Below are 18,737 nucleotides of genomic sequence, written 5' to 3' on the forward strand. Positions count from 1 at the left end.
CTGATAGGGGCTCAATCCCACAACCTGAGATCATGACCAGAACTAAAATCAAGAGCCAGATTCCCAATTTAATGAGCCACTCAGACACCTTCCCATTCTTTTTTTTTTTTTTTTAAATTCATGAGAGACACAGAGAGAGAGAGAGAGGCAGAGACACAGGCAGAGGGAGAAGCAGTCTCCATGCAGGGAGCCCAGCGGGGACTCGATCCCGGGTCTCCAGGATCATGCCCCGGGTTGCAGGCAGCGCTAAACTGCTGAGCCACCCGGGCTGCCCTGTTTTTTTTTGTTTTTTTTAAGATTTTATTTATTTATTCATGAGACACAGAGAGAGAAATGGAGACATAGGCAGAGGGAGAAGCAGGCTCCCTGCAGGGAGCCCAATGTGCGACTTGGTCCCAGGACTCCAGGATTATACCCTGAGTCAAAGGCAGACGCTCAACTGCTGAGCCACCCAGGCATCCCACACCTCCCCATTCTTTTGATAAATGGGTATAACCATATAACTCACACCCCTAAGAAAGAGAAAAACAGCCCCTGACATCCAGGAACTGACCTCACCCTTACAGGTAGGTCTTAGTGTGTTTGAAATTGGCCTGGGAGATACCTGGGTGACTCAGCAGTTGAGTGCCTGCCTTTGGCCCAGGGAGTGATCCCATGGTCCTCGGATTGAGTCCTGCATCGGGCTACCTGCATGGAGCCTGCTTCTCTCTCTGCTTGTGTCTCTGCTTCTCTCTGTGTGTGTCTTTCATGTATAAATAAATAAAATCTTTTAAAAAAAAAGAAGAAGAAGAAGAAGAAGAAGAAGAAGAAGAAGGAGAAGAAGAAGAAGAAGAAGAAGAAGAAGAAGAAGAAGAAGAAGAAGAAGAAGAAGAAGAAGAAGAAGAAGAAGAAGAAGAAGAAGAAGAAGAAGAAGAAGAAGAAGAAGAAGAAAAGAAGAAGAAAAGAAGAAGAAGAAGAAGAAGAAGAAGAAGAAGAAGAAGAAGAAGAAGAAGAAGAAGAAGAAGAAGAAGAAGAAGAAGAAGAAGAAGAAGAAGAAGAAGAAAGAAAGAAAGAAAGAAAGAAAGAAAGAAAGAAAGAAAGAAAGAAAAGAAAGAAAGGAAAGAAAGAAAGAAAGAAAGAAAGAAAGAAAGAAAGAAAGAAAGAAAGAAAGAAAGGAAAGAAAGAAAGAAAGAAAGAAAAGAAAGAAATTGGCCTGGCACTCATAGTGAGGCCTCGCCATTTTCCTCTTGGACATAAACAATGCCATCAAACAATAACACCAGACAAGGTCACTTTATGACTCTGATGATGTATACAAAAAAATCAAGACTTATTTTTTTAAGATTTGAGAGAGAGCACACATACGGAGGGGTCAGAGGGAAAGAGAGAACCCTCAAGCAGTCTCCATGCTGAGCACAGAGCCCAACACAGGGCTCGATCCCAGGACCCTGAGATCATGACCTGAGCCAAAATCAAGAGTTGGTCACTTAACTGACTGAGCCACCCAGGTGCCCCAAGACTATTTTATAATCTTATCTAAGAACATAAAAACAAGTTCATTGTGAAAACCACCAAAATACCAAAGATCCTCTCTCCCAGCTCATAGGAATAGACTGCTTCTTCTCTACCAGTTATAAGTTAAACCATGTTCATTCCAGACTCCTTCTAGGTAAGATTTTTTTTTAAAGATTTTATTTATTTATTCATGAGATACAGAGAGAGAGAGAGAGAGAGAGAGAGAGAGAGAGAGAGGCAGAGAGGCAGAGACACAGGCAGAGGGAGAAGCAGGCTCCATGCAGGGAGCCCGATGTGGGACTGGATCCCAGGACACCGGGATCATGCCCTGGGCCAAAGGCAGGCACTAAACCGCTGAGCCACCCAGGGATCCCCATGGCCATTCTAATAGACATGTATAAGATGAGAAATTACTCAGAATCAAGACATAATTATACAAATTCAAAATAGACATACTAAGGAGTGCCTGGGTGGCTCAGTCAGTTGAACATCTGCCTTCCTCTCAGGTCATGATCCTGTGGTTCTGGGATTGAGCCCAGCGTTGGATTCCTTGCTCAGCGGGGAACCCAACTTCTCCCTCTCCCTCTGCCTGCCTCTCCCCTTGCTTGTGCATTCTTGTTCTCATTCTGTCTCTGTCAAACAAACAAATAAAATGGCAGGAATTCTTCACATATGCTAGATACAAGCTCTTTGTCAGTAATATTTTTGTTAATATTGTTACTATCGATAATAAAATGTGAATATTTTCTCATATCTGTGGCTTGGCTATTTTCTTTCTTTCTTTCTTTCTTTCTTTCTTTCTTTCTTTCTTTCTTTCTTTCTTTCTTTCTTTCTTTCTTTCTTTCTTTCTTTCTTTCTTTCTTTCTTTCTTTCTTTCTATTTCTTTCATAAACTGTACCCTCAACATGGGGCTTGCACTCATAACCCTGAAATCAAGAGTTGTATTCTCTACCGATTGGGCCAGCCAGGCAACCCACGGCTATCCATTTTCTGATTAGCAGAACATTAAAATTTTGATGAAGTCTAATTTATCATATTTTTTTATTGTTATTGCTTTCTGGGTCCTACTCAGAAATCTTCATTTAACCTCAGCCCCTGAAAATATTCCCTATGATGTCTTCTGAAAGTTTTAGGGTTTTAACTTTTACATTTAGCTTTATGATCTACCCCTTTTTTTTTTGATCCACCTTTTTTTTTTTATTTTTTAAAGATTTTATTTATTTATTAGAGAGGGACAGAGGGGGAGGAAGAGGGAGAAGCAGACTCCTCATGGAGCAGGGAGCCCAACACGAGGCTTGATCCCAGGACCCTGAGATCATGACCTGAGCTGAAGGCAGATGCTTAACCAACTGAGCCACTCAGGTGCCCCCTTTATGATCCATCTTGAATTAATTGTTGTGGATAGTGTCAGGTAGGTATCATTATTTTTCATGCAAATATCCAGTTATTCTAGGACTATTAGTTGAAATATTTCCCATTTCATTGAAATCAGTTGATTGTATAAGTGTGAGTCGATTTCTGGACTCTATTCTATAAAATTTCATGTCTATCCTCATCAAAATCACAGTCTTGATTACTATGGCTTCAGGGTGTTAGATAAGTCCCCCATCATTTTTCTTTTTCAAGATTGTACTGACATTTTATTTTATTTTTTAAAGATTTTATTTATTTATTCATGAGAGACACACACAGAGAGAGAGGCAGAGACATAGGCAGAGGGAGAAGCAGAGGAATTCAATCCTGGGACTCCCGGGATCACGCCCTGAGCCAAAGGAGCCTGCGTCTTGGGCAGGCTGAGTGGGCAGCCTGGCTTGGGGCTTGATTCCAGGACCCAGGGATCATGACTCCAGCAGAAAGCAGATGCTCAACCGATTGAGCCATCCAGGCTCCCTGAGAAGTGACTTCTTAACATTGTCAAGCCTCTTAATCCATTCACATGGCATATCTCTGCATTTATTTAGATCTTCAATCTCAACAAAATTTTATAATTTTTAAAAAAGATTTAATTAATTTATCTGAGAGAGAGTGAGCATGAACAGGGGAAGAAGCAGAGGAAGAAAGAATCTTAGACTCCACACTGAGTGCAGAGTCCCAGTGTGGGGCTCGATTTCACAACCCTGGGAACATGACCTGAACCGAAACCAAGAGTCGGATGCTTAACTGACTGAGCCACACAGGCGCCGCCCCCCCAATTTTGTAATTTTTAGGGCAAAGTCTTTTGCTAAATTTATTCCTGAGTCTCTTTGTGATATCTTAAATGGAATTGTTTTATTTTATTTTCCAATTGTTTTTTGCTAGGATAGTAAAAGTGATTGACTTTTAGATCTTTTAATTAAGATGTAATAAACATACAATAAAATGTACAGATCTTAGATATTCAGTACAATGAGTCTGACAATTGCTCACACCTGTTGAAATACTTCATAAAATGAGAGATACATTTTCAACCCCCTGGAATGTTTTCTTTTGTCTTTTTCCAGCCAATTCCTTCTCCAACCACCCTACAACTCCTATCAGATTTCTTTTTTTTTTTTTTTAAGATTTTATTTATTTATTCATGAGAGACACACACACCCAGAGACGCAGAGACACAGGCCGAGGGAGAAGCAGGCTCCGTGCAGGGAGCCAGATGTGGGACTCCATCCTGGGTCTCCAGGACGACGCCCTGGGCTGAAGGCGATGCTAAACTGCTGAGCCACCCGGGCTGCCCTCAGATTTCTTTTACCACTTATTAGTTTGATCTGGATTTAGATTTTATACAAATGGAATTATGTAGTATATATATTTTTTAAATGGTTGGCTTCTTTCAGTTAATGTAGTATTTGGGGAATTCATCTGTATTGTTGCACGTATTCATATTTATTTGTTTATATTGAAGTATAGTCGACATACAATATTATATTAGTTTCGGGGGTACAACACAGTGATTTGACATTTATATACATTGTCAAATGATCACCACAGTAAATCTAGTTACTATCTGTCACCAGACAAAATTATTACAATATTATCGACTATATTCTCTATGCTGTATCTTACATCCTCATGACTCATTTTAAAATTGGAAGTCTGGGGTGGCAGGATGGGGTAACTGAATGATGGGATTAAGGACACATGATGTGATGAGCACTGGGTGTTATATACAACTGATGAGTTACTGAACTCTACATCTGAACCTAATGATGTCCTATATCTCTATATCTTGGCTAATTGAATTTAAATTTAAAAAAAAATTGGAAGTCCGTACCTCTTAATCCCATCCCCTTCACCTATTTCTTTTCCCTCTCTCTCTTCTTCTGAGATCCCTATAATTCAATTATTGGTACTCTTGATGTTTATTGTCCCCGAGGTCCCTTCTAATATCCTCATGTTTTAAAATTCTTTTTTTCTTTTTGCTCTTCAACTTGAGTGATTTCTTCTACCCTGCCTTCCAGATCCCTGATCCATTCTTCTCCACCCTATAATCCTCTGTTGATCTCCCACTCTATCAGATGGATTGCTTATCTTTTTTTTTTTTTTTTTTGGATTGCTTATCTTCATTTCATTTAGTTCTGAGATTTTTGCCTTGTTCTTCTATTTGGAGTGTTTTGTTTTTTTTTTTAATATTTTATTTATTTATTCATGAGAGACACAGAGAGGCAGAGACACAGGCAGAGGGAGAAGCAGGCTCCCTCTAGGGAGCCTGATGTGGGACTCAATCCCAGGACCCGGGGATCACAGCCTGAGCTGAAGGCAGACGCTCAACCACTGAGCCACCCAGGCGCCCTCTGTGTTTGTTTCTATATATTAGGTAAATCAGCTATGTCTCTTGATCTTGAAGAAGTGGCCTTATATAGAAGATTTCCTGTGGGGCTCAGAAGTTCAGTCCTTCCTGGTTACCAGAACCTGGTACCCCTAATAAATAGTCAATCCCTTGTTGTGGCTGGGCTGCAACTGCTGCGGGTGCTCTGGTTTGTGAGACTGGCCCCCAGCTGGCTGGCTGTGATGCTTGGATGCAGGTGTTAGAGTGCACTGGTGGGAGACTGGCCCCCCATCCCTTCATGGGAGCCAGTCCAGGCTGAGGCTGTCCTCTGGCTGCAGCAGAGTGGAAGCCATTTTGAAGGGGCATCTGCTGGGGTGGGCAGGTTGGGTAGGACAGGTCTGCAGTGGAATACCTGGCAGGGTGCTAGCAAGGTAGATGGAGAGTGTCAAAAATTATGCCCACCAATGCCAAGCCTGCTAGGTAGAAAGAGGATGAGATTAACAGTGCCTGCTAATGCTTTTATTCCCACAGAAAGTTCCTACAGATCCTTGCCCCTCTGGCACATACCCTAAAATTAGTGAATAAATTTCCTTCTTATATGGCCCAGATGCTTTTTAAATGGCTGTCTCTGTGCTGGATTCAGAGCAAGTAAGTTTGTGCAAGTGCCCTTTAAGAGCAGAGTCTTGGCTTCTTATGGCCCTCTGCTTTCCCAGAGTCAAGCCCTGCTGTTATTTCTGAATCAGGTATTTTGTGGCCTCATCTTTCTGGTGGAGATCTTCAGGGCAGAGGTGCCTGATGTGGGACATGAACTCTTCACTCTTCAGGGAGGCCCTCTGCATTTGTGATGATATCACTCCTGTTTGTGGGTCACTGCGCTGAGGCTGTGGGTCTCGACCAGACCACATCTCTGCCCCTCCTCCCTTTCCATGTGTCTTTTTCTTTGTATCTTTAGCTGTGGAAGAGTTGTTCTGCTAGTCTTTGGGTCATTCTCAGAAAGAGTTGCTCTACATGTAGCTGTAGGCTTTATCCTGTCTGTGGGAGGATGTGAGCTCAGTACTCCATCATCCTGCTCCTTCTCCTCTCTAGTTCATTTTATTTTATTGTTGAGTAGAATTCCATTGAATAAATACACCTCAATTTTTCCATTCTCCTACTGATGCACAGTTGGGCTATTTCCAGTTTGAGGCTGTTACAAATAGGGCTGCTACAAGCATCCCTACTCAAGTTTTTTAATAAGCATTTGTCTTCATTCTGTTGGGTAAATACCTAGGACTAAGCATGTTTTTAACTTGCTTAGAATGTTCTAAATAGTTCTTCACAGGACACCTGGGTGGCTCAGTAGTTGAGCGTCTGCCTTCGGCTCAAGTCCTGATCCTGGAGACCCGGGATCGAGTCCCACATCGGGCTCTCTGCATGGAGCCCGCTTCTCCCTCTGCCTGTGTCTCTGCCTCTCTGTGTGTATGTCTCATGAATAAATAAGGTCTTTAAAAAAAATAGTTCTTCAGTGTGGTTGCTTCATTGTACAACCACTATGCAACAATAGTGTGACTGTCTTAGTTGCTCCATATCCTAGCTAGTCAGTATTTGCTGTTGTCTTTTTTATTTTACTCGTTCTAGTGTGAACTTGTGTTTTATTGTAGTTTTAGTTTACAGTTACCCAATAACTAATGATCTTAAGCACTTTTTTTTTTTTTTTTTTTTTTGATCTTAAGCACTTTTTAAAAAAAGATTTTTATTAGGGTGCCTGGGTGGCTCAGTGGTTGAGCGTCTGCCTTTGGCTCAGGATGTGGTCCTGGAGTTATGGGACCGAGTCCCACATCAGGCTCCCTGCATGGAGCCTGCTTCTCCCTCTGCCTATGTCTCTGCCTCTATTTATAAATAAATAAATAAATAAATAAATAAATAAATAAATAAATAAATAAATCTTTAAAAAATTTTATGTACAGGTTTTCAAGAAAACATAAATCTTCATTTCTCTAGGATAAGTCCTAGGAGTATAATTGCTGGGTTGTATGATTGTTGCATGTTTAGTTTTTTTAAGAAACTGTCAGGTTGTTTTCCAGAGAATTTGGTAAAATGTATAAAATTACATTTCCAGGGGATCCCTGGGTGGCGCAGCAGTTTGGCGCCTGCCTTTGGCCCAGGGGGCGATCCTGGAGACCTGGGATCGAATCCCACATCGGGCTCCTGGTGCATGGAGCCTGCTTCTCCCTCTGCCTGTGTCTCTGCCTCTCTCTCTCTCTCCCTGTGACTATCATAAATAAATAAAAATTAAAAAAAAATTAAAACAAAAAAACAAAAAAAACAAATTACATTTCCATCAGCAGCATATGAGTGTTTCAGTTTCTTTGCATCTTTGCCAGCATTTACTATTAATCCCTATTTTTAATTTTAGCCATTCTCAGAGGGATGGAGTGAGATTTCATATGGTTTTAATATACATTTCCCTAATGGCTAATGATGCTGAACATCTTTTCATGCACTTATTTGCCATTTGTATATTCTCTTTGGTGAAATGCCTATTCATGTCTTTTCCCCATTTTCTAATCAAAGTGTGTGTGTTTTTTAACCAGTGTGTTTTGAGAACTCTATTATAAATACTAGTTCTCTGTCATATATGTGATTTGTAAATATTTTCTTCCAGTCTGTAGCTTGTCTTTTCATTCTCTTCCAGGGTCTTTCACAAAGAAAAGTATCTAAATTTTAATGAAGTCTGACTTATTATTTTTTTTAATTTTATAGAGCATTTTTAAATATTTTATTTATTCATGAGAGATACAGAGAGAGAGAGACAGAGAGACAGAGACACAGGCAGAGGGAGAAGCAGGCTCCATGCAGGGAGCCCGACATGGGACTTGATCCTGGGACTCTAGGACCACGCCTGGAGCCAAAGGCAGATGGTCAACCCCTGAGCCACCCAGATGTCCCTAAAATTAAAAAGTATTAAAATTAAAATATGAATCCCCTAATTCTGTTCTTAAAGACTTTTTTGGCTGTTCTATACCCTTTTCATTTCCATGTATATTTTAGAATCACTGTGCCTACTTCTTCCAAATAATCTGATGACTTTTTTTAAATAGAAATTTCATTGAATATGTGTATGAACCTAGGGAGGATGGATTCTTTTCAATACTGAGGTTCTTCATCCACAAACATGGTATATGTTTACATTTATTTAGGTCTTCTTTAATTTCTCTCAGCAATATTTGTTTTCAGTATACAAGTCTTGTGCAATTTTTCTTAGGTTTGTTCCTAGATATTTGACATTTTTTGATATTATCATAAATTATATTTTGTTTAAATTTCATTTTCCAATTATTCATTGATGGTTATACAAATATACCTGATTTTTATGTATTGACCTTGATTCCTTTCACCTTGCTAATTTCATTTATTAGTTCTAGTATGTATTAGTATTTGGGTGTAGCCTTTTTTTGGATTTTTTTACATATACAATCATGTTGTCTACGAGTAGTGATGGTTTTACTTCCTTCCCAATCTTATGCCTTGTATTTATTTTTCATGTTTTATTTCACTAAGTTCTCTAATATAATATTTACTAGTAGTGGTGGTGAGATAGTCTTGCCCTGTTTCTGATCTTAGTGGAGAAGCATTTATTCTTTTACCTTTAGGTATAATGTCAGCTGTTGTTCAGAGATATCCTTTATCAAGCTGAAAAAATTCATTTTTCAAAAAGATTTCACTTATTTATTTGAGAGTGAGAGAGAGTACAAGTAAACGGTAGGGCAGAGGGAGAGGGAGATATAGGCTTCCCTGCTGAGAAGAGAGCCAACATGGGTCTTAATCCCAGGACTCTGGGATCATGACTGAGGCAAAGGGAGATGCTTAACTGACTGAGCCACCCAGGTGCCCCTTACTTTTTTTTTGAGATTTTTTTTTTTAAGTAATCTCTATACCCAATATGGGGCTTGAACTCATGACTCCAAGGTCAAGAGTCACATGCTCCACTGACTGAGCCAGCCAGGTACCCCAAAAATGTTCACTTTTATTCCCAGTTTGCTAATAGTTTTTATTATGAAATAATAATTTATTAAACATTTTTCATCAAATCCTTTTCCTGGATCAAGACGATCATACAGTTGTTTTCTTGTATTATGTTCAGGAGGTTCATGTTATTGTTTGATTTTTGTAAAGTTAAACTCACCTTACATTCTTTTTTTTTTTTTCCCAAAGATTTTATTTATTTATTCATGCTAGACATAGAGAGAGAGAGAGAGGCAGAGACACAGGCAGAGGGAGAAGCAGGCTCTATGCCGGCAGCCTGACATGGGACTCCATCCCGGGACCCCAGGATCGCGCCCTGGGCCAAAGGCAGGCGCTAAACAGCTGAGCTACCCAGAGATCCCCTAACCTTACATTCCTGTATTAAACTTCTTTGGTCATGATATATTTCACTGTATATGTAGATGGATTCTATTTACTGATTTTTTGTTCAGGAGCTTTTTTGTATGTATCTATATTATGAGGAATATAGGTTTGTAATTCTTTTCTTGTAATGTCTTTATCAGATTTTGTAATCAGGGTTATTTTTGCCTTATAATGCAAGTTGGGAAGTAGTCTTTTCTCTTCTATGTCCTGGAAGTTTGTGTAGGATTGGTATTACTTCTTCTTTGGATATTTAATGGATTTCACCAAAAATACCCCAGACACTAGAGTTTTCATTGTAGGAAGGCTTTTAATTTTTTATTAATTTATTATTTTTAATAGACTTTTTATTTTATTTTATTTTATTTTTTATTTTTTATTTTTTTATTTTATTTTATGATAGTCACGGAGAGAGAGAGAGAGACAGAGACGGAGACAGAGACATAGGCAGAGGGAGAAGCAGGCTCCATGCACCGGGAGCCCGACGTGGGATTCGATCCCGGGTCTCCAGGATCGCGCCCTGGACCAAAGGCAGGCGCCAAACCGCTGCGCCACCCAGGGATCCCGACTTTTTATTTTAGAATAGTTTTAAAGGTGCATGGGTGGCTCAGTCAGTTAAGTCCAACTCTTGATTTCAGCTCAGGTCATGATCTCAGGGTCCTGGGACTGGACCTACACTGGGCTCCTCAATGGGCTGGGCATGAAGCCTGCTTGTGATTCTCTCTCTCTCCCTCTCCCTTTACCCTTCACCTCATTCTCTTTCTTTTTTATCAAAAAATAAAATAGTATAAAAAATTTAAAAAAGAATAGTTTTAGATCTACAGAAAAGTTGTAGGGGTAACAGTCACTATGTAAACCCACTGTTTCTCTTATTGTTGGCATCTTACATTAATATGGTACTCTTGTTGGGTCACCTGGATGGCTCAGTTGGGTGTCTGCCTTCAGCTCTGGTCATGATCCCAGGGTCCTGGGATTGAGCCCCATGTTGGGCTCTCTGCTCGGAGGAGAGCCTACTTCTTCCTCTTCCCCCTGCTCCTGCTATCTCTCTCTCTTAAATCAATAATATTAAATATATATATGGTACCCTTGTCACAACCAATATCAATACATTGTTATTAACTAAAGTTGTGAGAAGGCTTTAAGCACATTCAATTTGTTACATAGATAAGGATGTTCCAACTTTCTATTTGGTTATTTTTGGTAAACTGTTTTTCTAGGAATTTGTCTAATTCCCCTGAAATTGTTGAATTTGTTAAAGTTTTTCATGATATTCTCTTATTACTCTTTTGATGTCTATAAGATCTGTAATGGCATCTCTTTTTTCATTGCTAATATTGGTAATTTGTTTTTCCTCTTTTCCTTTGTATCAGTCTTCCTTATGATACGAACTTTATCAGTATTTTCAAAGAACTAACTTGGTGTTGTTAATTTTCTCTTTTGTTTCTTTTTTATTTCATTGATTGAATCTCTATATCTTCTAATTAAATTGAGTTTAATTTACTTGGTTTTTTTCTAGCTTCTTAAAGTGGGAACTTCGATAATTGATTTTTGTCTTCTTTTCTAATATATGTGTTTAAAGGTATATATTTACTTTTAAGCACTGCTCTAGTTGAACTCCACAAATTTTGATATCATTCAGTAATCTCTACCCCCCAATGTGGAAGTCAAACTCATGAGGTCAAGACTGGCACACTCCACCAAATGAGCCAGGTAGGTGCCCCAGTATCATTCATTTAGAGATACCTTATAATTTTTTCCTGTGATTTCCTCTTTGTTTTATGGGTTATTTAGGAATAGAATGTTTAATTTACAAATATTTGGAGTTTTAAAGATATCTTAGTTATTCTTCAAGTCTTTTTTTCCAAAAAAACATATTCTGTAAGATTTTGACGTTTTTCCCAAAGATTTTATTTATCTATTTGACACAGAGACAGAGATAGCACAGAGAGAGAGAGAAGCAGGCTCCTGGCTGAGCCTGAGCAGGGAGCCTGATGGAGGGCTCCATCCCAGGACTGTAGAATCATGACCTCAGCTAAAGGCAGACACTTAACCAACTGAGGCACCCAGGCACCTCAGATTTTGATGTTTCAAAATTTATTGAGTATTGTTTTACACCAAGCATGTGGTCCATCTTGGTGCATGTTCTATGTATACTTCAGTTTTTTATTTTATTTTATTCTTTTAAATTTATTTATTTATTTATTTTTTATTTATTTTAAAGATTTTATTTATTTACTCATGAGGCACAGAGAGAGAGAGAGAGAGAGAGGCAGAGACGCAGGCAGAGGGAGAAGCAGGCCCCATGCAGGGAGCCCGACGTGGGACTCGATCCCGGGTCTCCAGGATCACACCCTGGGCAGAAGGCGGCGCTAAACCGCTGAGCCACCCAGGCTGCCCGAGCCACCCAGGCTGCCCTGCTGTTTGTTTTTTAAGTAATCTATACTTGATGTGGGGCTTGAACTCACAACCCTGAGATCAAGAGTTGCACTCCATCAACTGAGCCACCCAGGCACCCCAGTTCATGTATTTTGAAGCTGTTTCATATATATAACTGTTAGATTTTCCTTAAATGTTTCTCTTTATCTCTGATGGTATTCTACTTTTGAATCAGACAGGGAAAAAAGCTTGGTCAGGTGAGATGAGCTACAATCATATAGTGATAAATATAGTGGCATCAAAATAGATGGAAAGCATGGGCCAAAATTTGACTGTCCCTATGGAAAGGATGAGTAAATATGGTCAATTTTGTAATCCTATTAAAAATTTTCCCTAGACTTGCCCTGGGACTTGAAATGTTATTTACTAGATCTTTACCTACAAGACTTTTGGAAAATTGAACATTTTTAGAATTATGTATTTGTTAATTTATTTGAGGGGTGCCTGGCTGGCTCAGTTGGTGGAGCATGTGACTCTTGGTCTCAGGGTTGTGGATTTAGGCCCTACATTGGGTGTAGAGATTGCTTAAAAATAAAATCCTTTCTAAAAAAAGATTATTTAAATCTATTACCACCACCATCCTTGGAAGGGTAGCCTATTCTCAAGAATTATCTCTTATCTCCTTCTCCTCTGTTAGGTACACTGCCTGGGATATATGGGCAATGAATGAATGAATGAACTAGAGACCAGGTAAATTTTATGTGAGGTGTGACAGGCAGCTTTAACTATGGACCGCAGTGATCTTTTTTTCTTTCTTTCTTTTTTTGAAGATTTTATTTATTCATGAGAGAGAGAGAGGCAGAGACATAGGCAGAGGGAGAAGCAGGCTCCCTGCAAGGAGCCCAATGCGGGACTCGATCCCAGATCCTGGGATGAGGACCTGAGCTGAAAGCAGACACTCAACCACTGAGCCATCCAGGTGTCCCGACCCCAGTGATCCTTGCCTTCTGGTATAAGGTATAATCTTCTCCCACACTAAGTCAGGCTGACTAATGTGGTCAATAGAAAGCTGTGGTACTAACAAAGTGTGACTTTCAAGGCCAGGTCATAAAAGGCATTGCAATTCATTCAGTTTTGGAGTCTTGTATTGTTTGCTTTTAGAGGAATCTGAACACCATGTTGTGAGGATGCTCAGGTAGCCCTACGAAGAAGTTCACATTAAAGGGCACAGAGCCTCTTCTACCTGCCAGCCATGTGAGAGAGCCCCCCTGGACGCGGGTCCTGCAGCTCGTCAAGTCTTCAGATGACAGTGGGACCAGCCAACACCAGCTTGCTCACCTTATAAGGGACACAGAGCAGGACTGCTCAGTCAAGCCACTCCAGGATTCTTAACCCACAGAAATCGTGAGAAATAATAACTGATTCATGTTCTAAGCCATTAAGCTTTGAGGAGATGTGTTATGCATTAATAGGTAACTTGTACAAGAGCAAAGATCAGACCCAGTAGGTGCTCCTGGGGGACTTGATGGGATGGACAAGGTAGTCCTGGGAGGGAGGAGAGAAAGGCATGTTAAAGGAACAAGACAGAGTAAGGCACCTGTGAAAACCAATTTTCTGTATTTTGTTTAACATTTTACCTTAGATCACACTAAAAGTCATTACAGATGATTTCTGACATGTTGGGCCAGGATAATGTTATGTGATCTTCATTCAGAGGACCAGATTTTAGGTGTGTCGTGTGGGGTGTTCCTGTGGACAAGTGATTAAGCTTTATACTCAAGATCAGGTTCTGGAAGGGCAGTAGTTGTTCTTTCACTAATAAAATGTTTTCAAGGTTGATTCTGTTAGGTCCTGGGAAAATTGCTGAATGAAATAAGCAAGGATGAGTGAGACACAGACTCTGACTTCAATACATTTGAAATATGAGATTGGCAAAAAAGAAACAGTGACAATGCCATGTGACAACGTGATAAAGCAGGACAAACTCAGGCCAGTAGGAAGCATAGAGGCAGTTATGCAGTCAGGAGGAGGGAACTTTTGAGTTTTATTTATTTATTTTTTTAAAGATTTATTTATTTATTTATTTATTTATTTATTTATTTATTTATTTATTATAGACATAGAGAGAGAGAGAGAGAGAGAGAGAGAGAGAGGCAGAGACACAGGAGGAGGGAGAAGCAGGCTCCATGCCGGGAGCCCGACGCAGGACTCGATCCCGAGACTCCAGGATCGCGCCTTGGGCCAAAGGCAGGCGCTAAACCGCTGAGCCACCCGGGGATCCCCAACTTTTGAGTTTTAAAGGATAAATATAATTTGGCTTCTTCTCTGGGTACGTGGAGAGGGATTATGGAATAGGTGAGGGTATTGGAAGAAGAGCCTAGAGCCTTCTGGACACCAGGGAAGCATGTTCAAAGGCTTACTCTGGTATACTGAGACCTGGAATACCATTTGCAGTTCTGCTCTCAACCCTAAGAAAGTGGCAGATAGTACCATGTAGCTGTCTAGCTGCTGGAATGATTGTACTCAGACAACTTTTCTGGGAAGGCTTTGGCAAGAGGTAGCAAGAGCCATAAATATGTTCCTACCCCCTTGATCTGCCTCCAGGAATTCATCTTAAGGAATATCTGAAATAGGGACAAGGATTTATATACAGGGACATTCATTACTGTTCTAATGAAACAGAGGACACCATCTAAATTTCTAACAATGAGGATAATATAAAATAATTGATGGTCATCCCTATGATGGGCTATCAGATAGTAATTAGAAAGGTTTTTTTTTTTTAAAAAAAAGATAGCATACGGGGAAAGACGGGGTGGGGGCGGCGGCAGGCTACAGATCTCTACAGAATGTGCTCAAAGATACATGATTTAGTTTTTTATGTCCTCTGTATTTTTCAAATTTTTGACAATGATCATGTTACAGGATTTCTACAGCCAGAACTTTTTTTTTCTTTCCTTTCAGAGACCTAATGGCAGAAGAGAAAGTTAGAAAAGCAACCAAAATGACCAAGATTTTGGGAATTCTATTGCATGAAGATTGACCCAAATTAACTGAACTTCCACATTTTATGTGGCTAGGATTAGGTGAAATGCCATTGATATTATTTGCAATGTATTAAGTGACTAATTGCCAGACAAAAAATAGAAGCAAATAAAACATGTAACTGAGATTCCAACAAAGGTTTGGTTTCAAAACCTGATTTTTATGTGCTAAATACAAGCAAATTAAAGAAGGGCAATAAGCAACTCACAGACAAATCCCGCACAGGTTTTACACCACGTTCAAGGAATGGGCATGGTATTATGTTTGGTCTGGGCTGCTGGGAATATTCACAGGTTATATTTCATTTTTCCTTGCTCCTGCGTCTTGCTATATATTTTCTCTGGAGAATCTGACGTCCACACTATAAAGTCCTCGTTTATTGCCAGAAACAAGGATGTTTTACAATTTGCATTGTGTGTGTAGAGCACATACATATGTATCTTCCTTGTCTGGCCCTCCTGTTTACCTTAACAGGAAGCATCTGTCTTTGCACCCGTCAAGGGCTGCGGGATAAATATGTGGGTGCCCCGTCCTCAAGACTCCCAGAGCTCCGGAGGTCCATGCACTGCGCACGACGCCCCTCCCTCCAGCCTCCTCTCGCCCGGGGCCGCGCAGTGCCGGATCCTGGCTAAATCAGGTGGCGCGCTCCACAGCGTTTAACCGCATCCGGCTTTCTCCTCCAAACCTTCCCCTTCCCCGCTCCCAGAGAACCGGCGAGGCCAAGCGGGCGGCCTGACCTTGGGCAAGTCCCCGCTTCCCCCTCCGCGACCCCGTGGCTAGGCAGGCACCTCTCGGCGGCCCCGGGCGACCCCGCGCCCGCACCCCGCCCTCCCCCGACTTCCTCCGCGCGCGCCCCGCCTTCCCCGCCCCTCCGCTCCCGGCGTGGCGGCCGCCTCCATCCGCACGGCCCTTTCATTCCAGACGCTCGTTTACGCCGCGCGGACTGGGAGGGTGCGATTCCCGGACGCCGCCTGCGCCGCGAGCGCGCGGCCGTCCCGCAGGCCCGCGCGGCCTTACGCTGCTGACGCAGCGCGCCCAAGATGGCGGCGCGGTCGTCGTCGGGGGTGGCGGCGGCAGAGGGGGCGGCGGCCGTGGCGGTAGCAGCGACGGCAGCCGTGACGGCGGCGGCGGCGCGGGGCCTGGGCCGGGGGGAATGAGGCAGCCGTGGCGGGCCAGCGGCCGAGCCGTGTAGCGGAGAAGCGGCTCCCCCTCCCTGCTTCCCTCGGCCGAGCCGGGGACGCGCGCGCGCGCCGCCGTCCGGAGCGGGCTCCCCACCCTCGACTCCCGCGACCCGCACCGCACCCCCACCCGGGCCCGGAGGATGATGAAGCTCAAGTCGAACCAGACCCGCACCTATGACGGCGACGGCTACAAGAAGCGGGCCGCGTGCCTGTGTTTCCGTAGCGAGAGCGAGGAGGAGGTGAGGCTCCGGCCGGGAGGGCCGGGGGTCGCGGGAGTCGGCCGAGGTGCGGGGGGCGCGGCCGCGGGCCGGGGGTGTGCCGGGCCCCGGGCAGGGCTGCCCGCCCCCGGCCCGAAGGAAGTGCCGCCGGAATTCCTTGAGCCAGAGCGGAGGAGGGAGGAAAAGGACGGACGGTGGGCGGAGGGGCAGCGGGTCCGAGCGTGGCCCCGCGCGGCACGGGTCAGGCCGGGGGAGCGCGAGAGCCGACCGCCTGTCACAGGGGCCGGGGGCCGCCGAGAGAAGGCGGTGGGTGCGGGACAGCGCGTGGCCTCGGGGCCAGGCCTCCAGCGTCGGCTCCAGGAAGGGCGGCCCCGCACTTGTCAGCCCGCACATGTGTGCAGAGGCCGCCGTGCACGAGGCGCAGGCCGGCCCTTTGTGCCAGAGAAATAGTCCACTACCGAGGCAGGTTTGGGGGTTGCCGAGGGATTACGTGTGTCCGTGAGCCCATGGGGGGTGGTTGGGGAGACTTAGGGCGTTGTACAGACGCCAGAGCCAGTTGTTTATTTTACGATGCGCTGGGTAGCCTTTCTGGTGTAGCTGAGAAGAAAGGACGTTCGATACGAGAATCTTTATGACCTGAAACCACTTCATTTTAATTGGGAAGCCCAAAAGCCGTGTTTAAGATCTGTGCCCTGACATTGCCCTATCGGAAACGCTTAAGGATTGAATTTGCTAGCAAAATGGACATGCTTAGAATCAGTTTCTTTTTTGCATGGAGTACCTAAAAAAAAAAAGAAAGAAAGAAAGAAAGAAAGAAAGAAAGAAAGAAAGAAAGAAAAGAAAAAATCTCAGCTTGCCAGAGCCGTTTTTCTGGTGATAAAGGGAATTTAGAGAAGGCAAACGTTTTTGTAAATCCACAAAGAGTAGCTGCTTTGGAAATTCATAAGATGCCTGTGGGAAAGCGTTTCTCTCCTGTGCATGGTGGTAAAATGGCAGTTAAACTGGAAACAATGAAGGACAGTGAAATTCAATATGCTATATTCTGGCATTCAGCAGCGGGCTATAGTGGCAGGGCTGCAAGTACAGTGCATCGTGTTGAAATGGGGGGAAAGGAACTTGACCCGTTAGTTATGAAAAGAAGCTGTGATGAAAGAGACAGATGGATTGCCAAGAGTTGCTGTCCAGAGATGTTTAGGAGGAAGTGGGACTTTAAATTATTGCCTGAAAAAAAATTAGTAAAGCAGTAATTGTGCTGTTGAGGGACTATGTGTGTGTGTGTTCCCTTTCAGCAAAACAGAAGGAAAGGGAATTTGGAAATGTATACTTTGTGTTCTATCATATATTGTAAAAGTCCCCAAAACGGATGCATTGTAATGGGGTGCTAAGCAGGGCCATGCTGTGAATGATGCAGTTTTGGAATATATACTTGAGTAAAGTAAAATTTTTGGTGGTGTTTACTGCTCCAGAGGCTTTGTTCTTTTCATTATCATATCATATTACAGGAAATCAGATGGGATCACAGTCTGTTTTAACTGGAGGGAAAATTAATTAGCATAATAACATGTCTTACTACAGTACTGTGGTTAAGTCTGTGAGCACCCCAATTATAAGTAGAAGGGTGTATAATTTAGTTGTATGAATGATGCAAGACTATTTGTTTAAAAAAATCATTCTGAAATTGAGAACATGTGAGTATTTTGGATAAATTGGAAACTTCATAGATCATAAGCAAACTAAGACTTGATTTTCTATTTTTTCTTAGTTTTGTTATTTACTAACATTAACAGACTTAATGTTAAGACATTTGGCTGATTGTGGAGTTTTCTCTGTTGAACTTCTTTTTGAACATTGGTTAATGAGCAGAAGATTCATGCAAATTTTTAAATTTATTTTTATTTATTATTTATTTTTTTCATGCAAATTTTTAAAAAATAATCTGAATTTTATTTTTTTATTTTTTATGATAGTCACACACAGAGAGAGAGAGGCAGAGAAATAGGCAGAAGGAGAAGCAGGCTCCATGCACTGGGAGCCCGACGTGGGACTCGATTCCTGGTCCTCAGGATCGTGCCCTGGGCCAAAGGCAGGCGCCAAACCGCTGCGCCACCCAGGGATGCCTCATGCAAATTTTTAATTACAGATTCGGTGGATGTTACAGCTAAAGCCCAGAAAGGACAAGAAAATTAATGAAATGCACCCATTTTAGACTTGTTCAGTTCAATTAAACAAGTATGTGTTAAGAGCCTACTATGGGTGCAGCACTCTATAATGTGAGATTTAAAGATAAATATCCCT

General features: G+C 42.3%; 1 protein-coding gene across 1 annotated transcript in view; it reads left to right on the forward strand.

Annotated features, from left to right (window-relative positions):
* Positions 1 to 16,081: 16,081 nt before the first annotated feature.
* NUDT3 (nudix hydrolase 3) overlaps positions 16,082 to 18,737 on the forward strand; it is a 126,524-nt gene continuing 123,868 nt past the window's right edge. Inside the window, exon 1 of the mRNA XM_041723994.1 lies at positions 16,082 to 16,463. Coding sequence (XP_041579928.1) covers positions 16,365 to 16,463 — 99 coding nt within the window. The 5' untranslated portion in view covers positions 16,082 to 16,364. The remainder of the gene's footprint in view (positions 16,464 to 18,737) is intronic.

The sequence above is a fragment of the Vulpes lagopus genome, chromosome 1, assembly GCF_018345385.1.
Source record: "Vulpes lagopus strain Blue_001 chromosome 1, ASM1834538v1, whole genome shotgun sequence".
Taxonomy (NCBI): Eukaryota; Metazoa; Chordata; class Mammalia; order Carnivora; family Canidae; genus Vulpes; species Vulpes lagopus.